Source organism: Neomonachus schauinslandi, chromosome 5 (genome assembly GCF_002201575.2).
Source record: "Neomonachus schauinslandi chromosome 5, ASM220157v2, whole genome shotgun sequence".
Taxonomy (NCBI): Eukaryota; Metazoa; Chordata; class Mammalia; order Carnivora; family Phocidae; genus Neomonachus; species Neomonachus schauinslandi.
In genome coordinates, this window is record NC_058407.1 from 37,535,390 (window position 1) to 37,549,826 (window position 14,437).

At 34.8% G+C, this 14,437-nt stretch overlaps 1 protein-coding gene across 1 annotated transcript in view; it reads right to left on the reverse strand.

Annotated features, from left to right (window-relative positions):
* The window catches only part of ACSS3 (acyl-CoA synthetase short chain family member 3), a 140,339-nt gene that overhangs the window by 45,715 nt on the left and 80,187 nt on the right, over positions 1–14,437 (reverse strand). The window contains exon 9 of the mRNA XM_021689851.1: positions 1,669–1,772. Within this exon, the coding sequence (XP_021545526.1) occupies positions 1,669–1,772 (104 nt within the window). The remainder of the gene's footprint in view (positions 1–1,668; positions 1,773–14,437) is intronic.

The window sequence follows — 14,437 nt, forward strand, 5'->3', positions numbered from 1 at the left end:
TGGTGAATAGAGGATGCAGCAATTCTATAAATACTTTTCTTTTCAGAGGCAATAATTCTTCACTTGTTTTTATGTATGTCTACATATGGCACTGCTCTTTCTCTGAATTGTCTTATCTTTTTTATTTCCTAAATAATTACAAATCTGAATTTAGATAAGAAATTTCTCCCTTGGCAAATAAAACTAGAGAGAATAGAAACTCTTTCTGATTTGGCTTTTATTTAAAGCCACTCTGATCACTCATTTTATATTTTATGTTACAATGGGTATGGAAAACTTGTTTTTCCAAAGGACAATATGCAAAAAGATAATGTCAAAAGGATAATTTATCAGCATCAAAGAATTCTAAAATACTGAACACTGAACTTCAGTTTTAGTCACTCACTTGATCTTCTAAGACTAATTATTTTTAAAATCAGGCTTATTTTTTGCAAAGAAACTTTATTATTTTTTTATTCAAATTTGATACTCTGCCCCATTTACTCAGAAGATGAAAATTCTGAAAACATTAAGAAGGTTGAACCAAGTGGAATTGAACTAAAATATGTACAGAGGAAAGCCACGAGGTTCTCATAGCTCTCAGTTACTTTCAGGGGGTCAAATGGAAAACCGAACAAAATCTCTACACTTCGTGACAGGGAAAACAGGTTCCAGATAATCTACTGACTTTCACAAATGTAAACCACTGTGCCTCAAAAGAAGCAGCAGAGGTTTGTTTGTTTTTTTTTTTTAATTTGTACCAAATTTTATTTAATTTCCACTTAATATGAGAATTGTTTCCCAAGGATCACTTAGTGGGAGGAAAATAGAGAATAAACAAAATAAGTAAATAAATAAGTTATGTATATAATGATAAATGTTTTGGAAAAAGATACACTTCTTTGTCTTCCATGCTAGGTAGAAGAGATTTGATTTTATGGAACATAAGAAGGGAGCCAGAGAACCATAGAAAATCTTAGTAGAGAAACAGTGCTTTAAAAAAGGTGCTCTGGGACCAGTGTGCAGGGTGTACAGGAGAGCAGGGAGAACAGAGGTGGCTGATAAGGAGAATCTAAATCAGGGCAGATAACAATGCAGCTGCCACAGCTCAAAGGCAGTAGGAGTACTGAGGTGGTACGAATCCAACAGATACTTCCAAGGAATATCTGAGATTTAGTGACTTACTGGATATACGCAAAGCAAAGAGGAGGAGAAGCAGAAGAGGTCTTCAGTACTTTACACTAGGGACCGAGAGGATGGCGTCATCAATGTCATTTGCAGAGATATTTTTAACAAAAGGAATACCAGGGGCGCCTGGGTGGCTCAGTCGGTTAAGTGTCTGCCTTTGGCTTGGGTCATGATCGCAGAGGTCCTGGGATCCAGTCTCCCGTCAGGCTCCCTGCTGAGTGGGGAGTCTGCTTCTCCCTCTGCCTCTCCCTCCCCCTGCTCATGCTCTCTCTCTCTCTTTCTCTGTCTCATAAATAAATAAATAAATAAATAAATAAATAAATAAATAAATAAGTCTTGGGGGGGGAGAAGGAATACCAAAGAATAGCTTATTTCTACTGAAACCAGAATGACCTAAGTCCTGAGTTTGTGCCTGGTGGTCATAGTTCAGAATTTCCTCCAGTCCTTGCAGTGTTTTTGAACACTTCTGTAATATTTATGTACATTCTTGGAAATGCTCACCAGTTTGCCACCAGTGGTCTAAGACAGGTACTCTGAAGACCTTTTTGGACCATTCCAGGGTCTCCACATCACATCGTTCTCCAGCCACAAATAATGTTTTGAACCTGAATATAAGAGGGAGAGCGAATTCAAATTATTCCTTGAAAATAAATATAAATAATGTCAGACTCATTCTGTCAAACATTCTAGAATCTGACCACGTTAATTCTGTCAAAGGAAAACAGCTATATTATCATAATATCATACTACAGAATGGTGAGAAGTGTTATTTGTGTTGACCCAAAGATAACCAAGTGCACATCACAGCACTGAAGAGAGGTGCCTCAAAAGAATTCACAGCTACAGCTTCTGAGTTTTGAGAAGAGCAACTGAGTTGATCTTTGTAATACATCTGTCATATTCATCTAATGATCAAAGATGAAAAACCTTTTCCTCCATGACATTATCTCTGCTAATTTTAGCTCCACATTTGATTGCTATATTCTACTTAAGTCTATATACAAAAATATAACCTTGAGTATCAGCTAAAGCAACAAATAAGCTCATAAATATGATGTTCTTGTGATTTTGGTGAATTTCTTTGGTAAAGATTACTCTGATTTCAAGCACATATTTACCCAAGTCCAAGGACATACAGAGGAAAAATAGGTTATTTAAAAGTAAATACCACTGCGGCCTTCTAGGTCAAAAGACTCTTATCAAAAGGAATATAAGGTTACTAAGAGATGAGTATTTGACATGGAGCACCATGCCATAGAACAGAAAGGATGAAACAGACAAATGGAATTGGATTGACACTATTGGTGGTTCATTGAGAGAATGATTGTTTTCTTCCATTCCCAATGTCTCCATGGTCTGTCTGTCAAAAAAGGAATGCATGTTTGAAGAGTTAATTCATTGTCATCAAAGTCATCAAAACCTGCCTACTTATCCTAAACAATGTAATATAGCCACAAAAGAGTTCTTACCATTCTCTTATCATCTCATGAAAATTCATGGAGATTCAGACATTCCTACCCTTATAGTATACATTTCCATCCTCTGCTATAAACATATATCTCATTCTATACTTATTTGTTTCTTGTCCATTTTAACCAACTAAGCCACCCAGGCGCCCCGTTTCTTGTCCATTTTAAACAATGGACCATGAGCTCCTTAAGAGCATTCATCTTCATGACCTGAACACCAATAAAAATACCTGGGATTTTTAGATACTTATTTCTAGAAGCTTAGAAAGATGAAGTACACAGGTGGGGAGTTGGCAAAACTTATGTCAGCTTGACTCATTCTTCTAACTAAAGGAGGAAGCATGTTGTTTTGTTAGAGTGTGGAAATAGACAATGGAACAGTGACTTGAAGAGAGAAAAGTTCTGACTATTTTAGGAAATTTTTAATGAATAACGTAAAAGTGAAAGAATTGAAAAGCAGCCACTTGGCTTTCATAGACTCAATTAATAGCCTAGGAGGCCGAGTAGAGATAACACAAACTGGGTGTAGTACAAAAATAAGGAATGGCAAATCATACCAAAAGTTCTGTCTGGGGAAACTAGAGTAGGCAGGAGAAATTGGGCAGCGAAGTAGGAATGACCATGATGGAGGAAAATACCAGGAAAAATAATGTGAAGGCAGAGAAATATAATTTCAAACTTCAGAAAAGAACCCTTTACTAGTCTTTGTTAAGAAATGATATAAAAAATGTGGCTCAATCATTTTGGTGAGTCACCTCTCAAAGTATGCAAGGCTTCTAGGGTAATATTTAAATCTTTAAGAGCACTCAAGGGAAACAGAGAAAAAGGATGAAAATGGAAAAACCAAAAGAGAAAAATAAGAGAGACTAGAAAAGAATGCATCAGATTTTTTTTGACAAAAATATATGTATAGTTGCAATTTGAGATAAAATTTAGGTAATCAAATGTGTATTCATTCATAACTTGCTTCAGATTAAAATGGGGGGCGCCTGGGTGGCTCATCCAGTTAAGTGTCCGAATCTTGATTTTGGCTCAGGTCATGATCTCAGGGTCGTTGGCTTGAGCCCCCTTGGCTTAGCACAGAGTCTGCTTGGGACTCTTTCCCTTTCCCTCTGCCCCTCCCCCCATTCATGGGCTCTCTCTCTCTCTCTCTCTAAAATAAATAAATAAATCTTTTTAAAAAATTAAAATTAAGGGACGCCTGGGTGGCTCAGTTGTTGGGCGTCTGCCTTCAGCTCAGGTCATGATCCTAGGGTCCTGGGATTGAGCCCTGCATCAGGTTCCTTGCTCAGCGGGAAGCCTGCTTCTCCCTCTCCCACTCCCCCTGCTTGTGTTCCTGCTCTTACTATCTCTCTCTCTCTGTCAAATAAATAAATAAATAAAATCTTCAAAACAAAAATTAAAATTAAAAAAGATTAAAATGTGGTTACCAAATATGACCTCATCTGACAAAACTGATATATCACAATGAAACAAATATTAATACATTAAATTATTAAAACTAGATTAAAACATAAAGCTTAGTGTAAAGTTTTAAAGTTTAAAATGAGGTCAATACATCTGTGATTTTAGATGCTATGTAAAAATAAGACAAAAAATTTTATTTATTTTTTTTATTTTTATTTTTTTTAAAGATTTTTTATTTATTTATTTGAGAGAGAGAGAATGAGAGAGAGAGCATGAGAGGGAGGAGGGTCAGAGGGAGAAGCAGACTCCTCGCTGAGCAAGGAGCCCGATGCGGGACTCGATCCAGGGACTCCAGGATCATGACCTGAGCCGAAGGCAGTCGCTCAACCAACTGAGCCACCCAGGCGCCCCCAAAAATTTTTTTTAAAGATTTATCCATTTATTTGAGAGTGAGAGAGAGAGAGAGAGATCACAAGCAGGGGGGAAGGGCAAAGGAAGAAGCAGACTTCCTGCTGAGCCGAGAGCCCAACGTGGGGCTTGATCCCAGGACCCTGAGATCATAACCTGAGCCGAAAGCAGACGCTTAACCGACTGAGCGACCCCGGCACCCCAACAAGACAAAATTTTAAATATAAAAGCCATATTATTGATAATCTTATGGCTGAAAAATGTTAATTTATTTTAATTATATCTTCTTTAAACAGTTAGATTCCTAATATATTAGAAAACTTCGGTGATTACGAACATTATACAAGTAAATAATTTGTATTAAAATTTATAAATAGGTTTGGGTGATTCCAACAGCGTAGGCAAAGAACAAGGAAGTTTTATAGATATCAGAGATCACATTTCCATCGTCTATCAAACCACAGATTATTCCAAAGAACTTTAGATGGTCCAGGTGGTCATGTGTTTAGTTTACATATGAAACTGCAGATCTACAGTTATATATATTTTTGAAAACATGGTGTAAAATATTGTCAACTAAAAATATGAGCACATAACACAAAATAATTTTTGGCTAATCAAAAAACAATAAATATCTTGATATTACCAGAAGTTTTGCAAGTTTCAATTAATTTTTTGGCTTCTTTTCCCAGTCAAGTAAATTACAATTAATCTAATAAATTGGTTATAATGATAAACTATTAATTAGCATTGAGTTTTTATCTGATGACAAATTTCCACATTATATGTTTTAAAACTTAGTATTTATTATTATGGTTTGAGTACAAATCTATCACTTATTTTTCTTAGATTTTAATTGCATTTGTATTATTATGATTACAATGTCCATGCTGGCACTAATAAGCAATATAGAAAGAGATAATATTCCACGATGCATAGTAAAAGTGATATCTGATTTTTCTGCATGTCAGATAATCTCCTTCATTTCCATTAAAATCACTTACTCTTTACTAAAAGCAGAGGAAAAATGTGAGCTCATTGGTGATATAGAAAAATGTCAAAGTAGTATAGATAATTCCTTTCTCTAAATACACTAGAAACTACCAATCTATTTTTTTATTAAAATTCCTTAAACTGCCCCAAAGTTACTATTTTATCAATTATAGACTCCCAAATGTGTAACATTAATGAACATTAACATACTGTATACAAGGATTTAAGAACAGAATATGACTAATGAAAAAGTTAAGTCTTGTAATAAATACATAATCAAATATTATTTGACTCCCAATTCCTCATAGTAAGGAAAACCATTCTATTGATGTGATATTTTTATAACCAGGATGATTACTGAAAGAAAAAAAAATTAGTATAAATCTGTAATTTAAAGATAAATTATAAGATAATTTAAAGATAAACTCATATCTAAGAGCATAAATAGTCTTATTTTTTAAAAGACATTTCATGGCTTAAAAAAAAAAAAAGAATAGTAACATCACTTAACAGTTAAATTTCTCATTAATGACCTTGCCATTATTTTATTAATATGAAGAGATAAATGCCCCATATTGAAAAAATTTTAAATAATTTTTCTTTAAAAATACATTTTATAAAGGGGTGCCTGGATGGCTCAGTCGGTTAAGAGAGTGACTCTTGATTTCAGCTTAGGGGCTCAGGTCATGATCTCAGGGTCATGGGATCGAGTCCTGCATCTGGCTCTGCGCTCAGCTCTCGGAGTCTGCTTGAGATTCTCTCTCTCCCACTGCCCCTCCCCCGCTCACACTCTCTTTCTCTAAATAAATAAATAAATAAATAAATAAAATCTTTTTTAAAAAGTTTTTTATAAAGGGGCGCCTGGGTGGCTCAGTCGTTAAGCGTCTGCCTTCGGCTCAGGTCATGATCCCAGGGTCCTGGGATCGAGCCCCACATCGGGCTCCCGGCTCAGCGGAGAGCCTGCTTCTCCCTCTCCCACTCCCCCTGCTTGTGTTCCCTCTCTCGCTGTGTCTCTCTCTGTCAAATAAATGAATAAAATCTTTAAAAAAAAAGTTTTTTATAAAGATTAAAATTAACCATTCTTGTGCAGTAATTTGGATTCTGGAGGATAAAACATAGGTCTTCTATCTGCACTGTAAAATATGGTAGCTCCTAGCTATATGTGGCTATTTAAATTTTAAATTAGTTGAAATTTTAAAAAAGTAAAAATATTAATGTCATGGTAGGATTATCCCCTTGTCAAGAGTTCAGTAGGCACATGTGGCTAGTATCTACCACATTGCAGAACTGAGTTTTATTGGATAGTGCTGTCCTAGATTATGATAGAATAATAAATATATGGGTATTGTTCTGATGATAGTAACACATGGGAAGATGAATTTACTTCCAAATACATAATACAAAAACTTAAACAAAACTATAATATACAATATCTAGAGTAGGAAGGAAACGGTGGAGGGGATTTATGGGAATGAAGCCTGTATACCTTTCCCCAATTCCATAAAAAATTGAGTAGAATTCAAGACTCAAATGAAGCTAAAAATTAAGCCAAGAGAAACAAAAAAAGGTAATATTGTCAAATTAATTTTAGTTCCAAATAAAAAGGAAGCTGCATAGAAATGGATAAAAAGCTAAAGATAAATTCTGATGAATTTTCAGGTAATAAATTAGGAAGAGAAGAAAACCAAAATGAGTATTTCTTTCAAGCTCCATAAACTACCAAACAAGTGAAAATTACTCTTCACTTGTTCCAAAAGCAGTTAAATAAAAATAGATTATTTCAGCGATGCCTCATCAACTCCTAGTTCACCGAACATCATTACTTTTGCCACCAGTGTCCCTGAGGTTATCTCCATTTTTCCTTCATTCTATTTTCCTCCATTTGCTCCCCACTAGAATTCACTTTTAAAATGTAAAGACACTAGCGTTAGTATTACACATGCATTTGTCACTCTGTCAAGGACCTACAAGCATTTTGTCCACCAATCCCTCCCTCAAGCACAACCAGAAAAGCCAGACAGAATGTAAAGAAGAAACATCTCTTTAAGGTATCAGAGAACTACAAGGGTAATGAGCCCTGGAAGCATTAAGATCCCAAAGAAAAAAATGTAGAGATGTCTGACATTGACGTGCTGCTTTTCTCCCTTTAGTATATATGCCAAAGAAAATAGTGGTTGAAAAACCAAGAAACGGAACAAAAACTGTCTGAGAGGCTTAGAAAATGAACAGCAATTCCTACCATCACAATCTCTTGGGAAAGGAAAACTGGAACTCAGAAGACCCACAGTGGAAAGGGGTGGTGTGTAAAACACTCAGGATTTTAGTTGAAATGCCTGAAGATTTATATCCTACCAACAGAGATAAACTGAAAAGGAACTGCCTTCTCAAATACTGAAGTCTAGCTTCAAGTTAGCTAAATCCCTAACTGGATCAAAGTGATTTTCCCTTATGCTAATTATGTGCCAAAATAAGAATTACTCTGTGGGACCTTAACAACTCCAGAGTATCAAAGTAACACATGATGGTCTATTAAGATAGAAAGCTATATGACCAACATGCAAAGGAAAAAGAGACATCGAAAAAAAAAAAAAGAAATCACAGAGAAAATCAGATATTCTTGTAATTAGACACAGACTTTACAATAATTCTGAATATGTCCATGAAATATTTGTATAACATCAGCCAAGAACTGGAAATTATAAGAATCAAATAAGTATCTTTGAACTTAAAGATAGAAAAATACAAACTTAGAAACTGAAAAAAAATTTAGATACAACTGAACAGAGGATTGAAAATCCAAAATATAAGTTAAAAGAGAATAATCAAACTGCTACTCAAAAGCATAAAGGAGAAAAAACATAGAGTCTATGAGATATAGATAATATGGTAAAAAGTTCTAACGTGTCATTAAAGTATCAATGTCTAAGAAGGGAATATTAGATAGAAGCAATATTTGAAGGGATAATGGATGAAAGTTTCTAAAAATAATGAAAGCCATCAAGTCACAAATTTAAGAAGCAGTTTGAATCAAATGAAATAGAATCCATACTTTATGGGGGCCTGGGTGAAATAGATAAAGAGGATCAAGAGTACACTTATCATGATGAACACTGAGAAATGTATAGAATTGTTGAATCACCTATATTGTAAACCTGAAACTAATATAACACTGTATGTTAAGTATACTTTGATATAAAATTAAATTTCTTAAAGTAAATCAAAAAAAGTATCTTTCACACAATAAACAAAAGAACATTAATGAGATAAATTAAAGACCTAAATAAATTAAGAGATATACCATGATTATGAATTGAAGTCTCAATATTAACATGTCAGTTTTTATCATATCAATCTATAAATTCAAAGTAATCTCAAAATTCTAGTTTTGTGTGTGTGTGTGTGTATGTGCATGTGTAAACTGATAGGCTAATACTAAAACATGTATGGAAATACAATGGGCCAAGATTAAAAAGCAAAGAACAAATGATGTACTGCTATTACTACTACTATTGCATATCAAGATGTGTTATAAATCTATAGTGATAAAGACAATGTGAGAGCAGCACAAATATAGGCAATTATGCCAATCAATGAAACAGAATTGAAGCAAGGAAAAAAAAAGATTTGTGGACACTTTTATGACAAAAGTAGTATACAGAGCAGTTGGAAAGGATGGCCATTTAAATGAATGAAACTTGATTAACTGGATACATATAAGGGGAAAAAATGGACTTTGACCCCTTACCTCATTGCATACACAAAAATCAAACCAAACCAGGTAGATTATATGAAAGGTAAAACAATAAAGCCTCTAGAAAATGACACGGAGGAATAACTTCCGACCTTCGAATAGGCAAAATGTCTTATGTAGGATTTTAAAAAGCAAGAAACAAATTGAAAAAAATACTGATGAAAAGGCATATCTCTTTATCAAAAGTCATCACTAATGGGAAAGAGAAATTGAAATCAGAAGGTGAAGATTATTTGTAATACATATAGTCAATAAAGAACTTGGATCAGAAGAATATGAAAAGTCCTACTCAACAAGAAAAAGAAAATTAAAATGTGCCAAAGATTTGGATAAACATTTCACAAAACAGAATCTTCAAATGGCCAATGAAATACAAAAAAGCAGTAAGCTTTAAAATACAGTAAGTGAGGGAATACAAGCAGGGGGAGTGGGAGAGGGAGAAGCAGGCTTCCCGCCAAGCAGGGAGCCCGATGCGGGGCTCGATCCCAGGACCCTGGGATCACGACCTGAGCCAAAAGCAGACGCTCAATGACTGAGCCACCCAGGTGTTCCCTCTCTCGCTGTGTCTCTCTCTGTCAAGTAAATAAATAAAATCTTTATATTAAATAAATAAATAAATAAATAAATATACAGTAAGTGAGAGATGTAATATTTTTCTATCTTGTATAAATTATTAAAATTTTACTTCACTTCTTCAATAATGGCTTTAAATTATTTATGTTTCTGATTCAACTACCATGGTCATAATTGGCAACTAAGTTTTAAAAAAGATTCAATAACGAAAGCTGGATATCTGAATTGCTCATCCACAATCCATCACATACCCAAGGACAGCCAACATATGGTCATTGTCACTGTGAGACTCAGAGGACCACATATTTGGAGCAGTGAGTCAGATGTAGGATATCTCTGAAAGCTTTTGAAAAAGAAGGATTGATAACTTTGAAGAAATTTTGTTTCTGTATGTAGGTTTTCTTATTCTTTTAAATTTTAATAGTGGTGGTCACTGAAGTAGCAAAATTATTTGTTTAGGTGATGGCAGCCATGTTAGACCAAATGAAGAGAGTAGCAAAGCGTGTACACTTGCATACCCTAGCCCACTTCTCCCACTTATGAATACGCATCCATAGTATGACATTCTTGATTTTCTGAAGTGGTTCATAGATTTCATGTCAAATGAGCACATAAACAAAATGGGAAGAGTTTTTTATTATGAGATTTTTAACTTCCCTGAGAAACAGGACAAGAGTAGATGATAATATAGTGGACTCATTATGTCCATACTGCCCAGTTTTATGCATAATTCCTACTTTTATCATTGTCATATTTATGTCACTTAGAAAATAAAATATTATTGACTCAACTGAATTCTCTCCAAACCCTACTTAAATCTCATTTCTCTTCACCATCCCACTAGCCATACCGCCTCAGAGGTAACCAGCACTACTCAGAGGTTTTCATTCCCATACATTTATTTTTTATTTTTTGCCTGTTTGCATATACATAAACAAGACAATATGGTTTTTGTAATTTTTCAAATTTTTCTTACTATATGTAAGAGAAACACAATCAGTTTTCACTTGCTTTTTATACTCAAAAGCATTATGCTTTTTGACATTTATTCATGCTAATACCTGAAGTTCTGGTTGATTTCCACTTCTAAACATCCTGTTGAATTAATACACCATAGTACCTAATTTATTTTCCATTATGTTTTTACTATACATGTAATTGCTTATATTTTGTTTTGTTTTGAAACAACCCTGTTAAGAACCTTCAAGTTGTTGTTCGCATTTGTGAGTTTCTCATTCTCATTCCTCCATATTAATATGGGTTTGGTCATGGGGCATATTGAGTGCATGGAGCAACTGATATTACTAGATATTTCCACTTTACACTCTCCATAGTAGTGTAAAAACCATTCTGCTGCTTTATAACCTGCAAGCAAGTATTACTGTTAGATATTTTAACTTTTTGCCTGTACAATGGGAGGAAAATGTTATTTCTCTGTTTATTAGTGACATTAAAGTTCTTTTAATGTTTTAGACTGCCCTCGTCTTCTCCATGAACTGACTGTCTATATCCTTTGCCCATTTGTCTATTGGATTGTGTGTTTTCTTATTGATTTGTAGGAGTTCTTTATATCTTCTGTACACTAATTGTTTAAAGGTTATATATGTTGCAAATATCTTCTCTGGGTGAATAATTCATCATTTAAGTTTGTTTATTCTTTTGATGGGTGATTATTCCTTTTAGTGTAGTAAATTTCATCAGTATTTTCTTTAGTGATTTGTGATTTATGCTTTAAATGGTCATTCCCTACTAAAAAATATATTAAAATATTTATCCATTTTCTTCTGAAAGTACTAATTCTTTGTTTTACAATTTTAGGGCCTTGAATCCAGCTGAAATTTATTTTTGTGTAGAGTATATGGTAGGGAACTCAATTTTTCTATATATATATAGCCAGTTGTTTCAGTACCAATTTATTTAAGGGTCTATCCTTCTTCCACTTATCTGTTAAGCTACCTCCTCTGTAAATCAGGTTTCCATAGCAATGCGATCCTTTATTCAACTTCATTAGTGTGTTTGTTGATCCCTGCTCTTATACCAGTGTCTTAAGAAGAAGGAAAAGAGGTTCTTTGCTGTTATTTTTATCTCTTGCTCCCTCTCCTATGTTCACCTTTCTGTCCAATAGGTTTGTGGGTGATGCAGCTATCCCCCAGTGAGGCAATGTCGCAGTGATGATCCAGAATTGTTACTGACACACAGTGATACTCAGGATATCACAGATCCTATTCTAGGACAGCAGGTGGGCAGTTTCATTCAGTCTCCAGTTGCTGGGCTGTTCTCTGTCTCATTCAGACCGTTAGACCAAAGCTTGCGCTAAGTCCCAGTCCCAGAAAACACCCTCTCACCATTATTATCAATCTCCTGTCATGTGTGAGGTGGAATGCCCCACTGAGCTGACTCTGACACCACAATCAAAACAGGGGAATACTGAGTCTCTACTCCGCTGCCAAAGCCTGCTTGCACACCTGCCAAGCCTCTGGCTTCAGCCCTGCTTACTACTTTGCAGATCGATTCTATTTCCAATCCACAGATACGTTTACTTTATTTTTGAGCTCATCTCTGGTGCTCTGCTTTTTTTTTTTTTTTTTTTTTGGATTATCCCTCATTATTATGCAATTGGAAAAGAAGGGCTGCATCTGAGTATTAGGGACTTTGATACCTTGAATGGAAGTAGCAGAACTGAATTTTTCTAACTTGATTAAGATTGAACTGGCAGATCATGGGAAAATAAATCACCATGATGTGAGGAAGAAGAGCAGTATATTAGAAAGCAAAATAATAATAATGATAAGAGCGATGACAGTCTATGTTAAACTGTTCCAAGTGTTCTGCATGGATAATATGCCTTTTAATTTCATTATGTTCTTGTACTATTACTATACTTATGTTCTGGAAGAAGGAGGAGGAGGGAGAGCAAAAAAAGAAAAACAGCAAAAAGAACAGAGGGGCTATGTAACTTTCTTGAGGTCACACAACCAGTAAATGGTAGACTTGAACCCAGTGTGTCTAACTCCAGAGCGAGAATCTTAACTATAGCACACGGTACTGCTTCATCCCAGCTTTGCTGCAGGGTAGCTCTGTAGTCCTGGGCATGTCACTTCACCTCTTTGTGACAACATCTTCTCAATTGTGAAATGAGATGTTGGCACTAGATGACCTCTAATTTGTTCTTCTGACTTCTAATCGTCTATGATAAAAGGAATTCATAGTTCTGCTTAGTTCCCTATTTCAAATACGTTCTGAAATTTGCTTTGGGAGGCAAAATCTTTGGCAAATCTCCAAATTTATTTTAAAACAATCTTTAATGAGATATGTAACACATCTTAAAAATACATTTTCATCATTTGAAATGTCCTATAAGAGAAGAGAGAAAGCAAGCTCTGCAGATCAATCATGAGCCTGCAATTATAATACCTGGTGAATGTCAGTTCACTAAGTAAGAATGAAATGTCTTGAACATAAATATAAAACGAAAGGTATAGTTGTGTGAAAAGACTTGAGTCCTGGTCTTTATTCTGTCTCTAACCCAAACTTAACTTTTTTGGACTCTGGTTTCCTTGTTTTTAAAATCAGATAGTTGGATTTTTGAGGTCCAACATCCCCTTAGTTCACAAGTCAGAATCTATCACAGAAGTTCAGTGAAGGTATTATTTGAATAAGCTAAAAATATATAAGAGGTAAAAGCTGCTTTTATCCCATGAATGACAAAAATCTCTGGATCAAGTGAGTTTCTTAACTCTCTCTCATAAGAAGAATATGTCTGTGTGAAGAATGTGGGCCCTTGTCAGATTGCCTGAGTTAGTTTCTTTCCAAAGAGTTTCTTAAACTTTCTGGTCCTAATACTACTCATTTGTAAAATGAGGATAATCACAATTCCTACTTATTGTGATAACTAAATGAGAGAAACTTAAACTGCTTATACCTGGAGCATAGTAGGTATATGTGCTGCCGAAGCGAGCACTGGAGCATAGTAGGTAATCAGCAAATGTTTGCATTTATTAACGGTAGTGATTTGAAGAATTGAGGGTGTCAAAGAGTCTACATCATTAAATATCTATTAAAAACATATGTGCACGCCATCACGAATAACTTAGGGGCCTAAAGACAGAAGGGCATTATCAGGGGGAACTTACTGAAATTTCTCTTACACTAAAATCTCATACTCCGTATTAGTATTAGTTTGAAAAAAAAAAAGTGATGATATAATAGGCATTCAGTACTACTGGATGCTTTCTACGTTAATAAAATTAGAAATGGTTCCTGCCTTCACAGTAACGGATAACGTCTAAAACCCATGTACAAATGGGAAAAGATGATGTAGCAAATAAGAGACCTTCCTTGGCTTGCAGGTCACACAACGTCACACCCTGCAATCAGAATGCATTTGTTAGGAAAGAGACGGTGCAAAGAACCACAATCACGGTTTCTTCAAAATTTCCCAGAACTGTCTAAGCCATGGAGGCTGTATACAGCCTAAGATGTTCTTACCAAAATCTACTTTTCTATTCTTTTGGCTGAAATGGAGAAAATACAATTGAAATGTAGTAAATGAAGGGACAAACTGAGGGTGAGTAGAAATACTGTAATGGGAGGTTCATTTTATGAACACTTTTATTTTAATGAGTGTATTCTTTAGATTATGAGTAAAATTTTATGTAAATTCAGATCT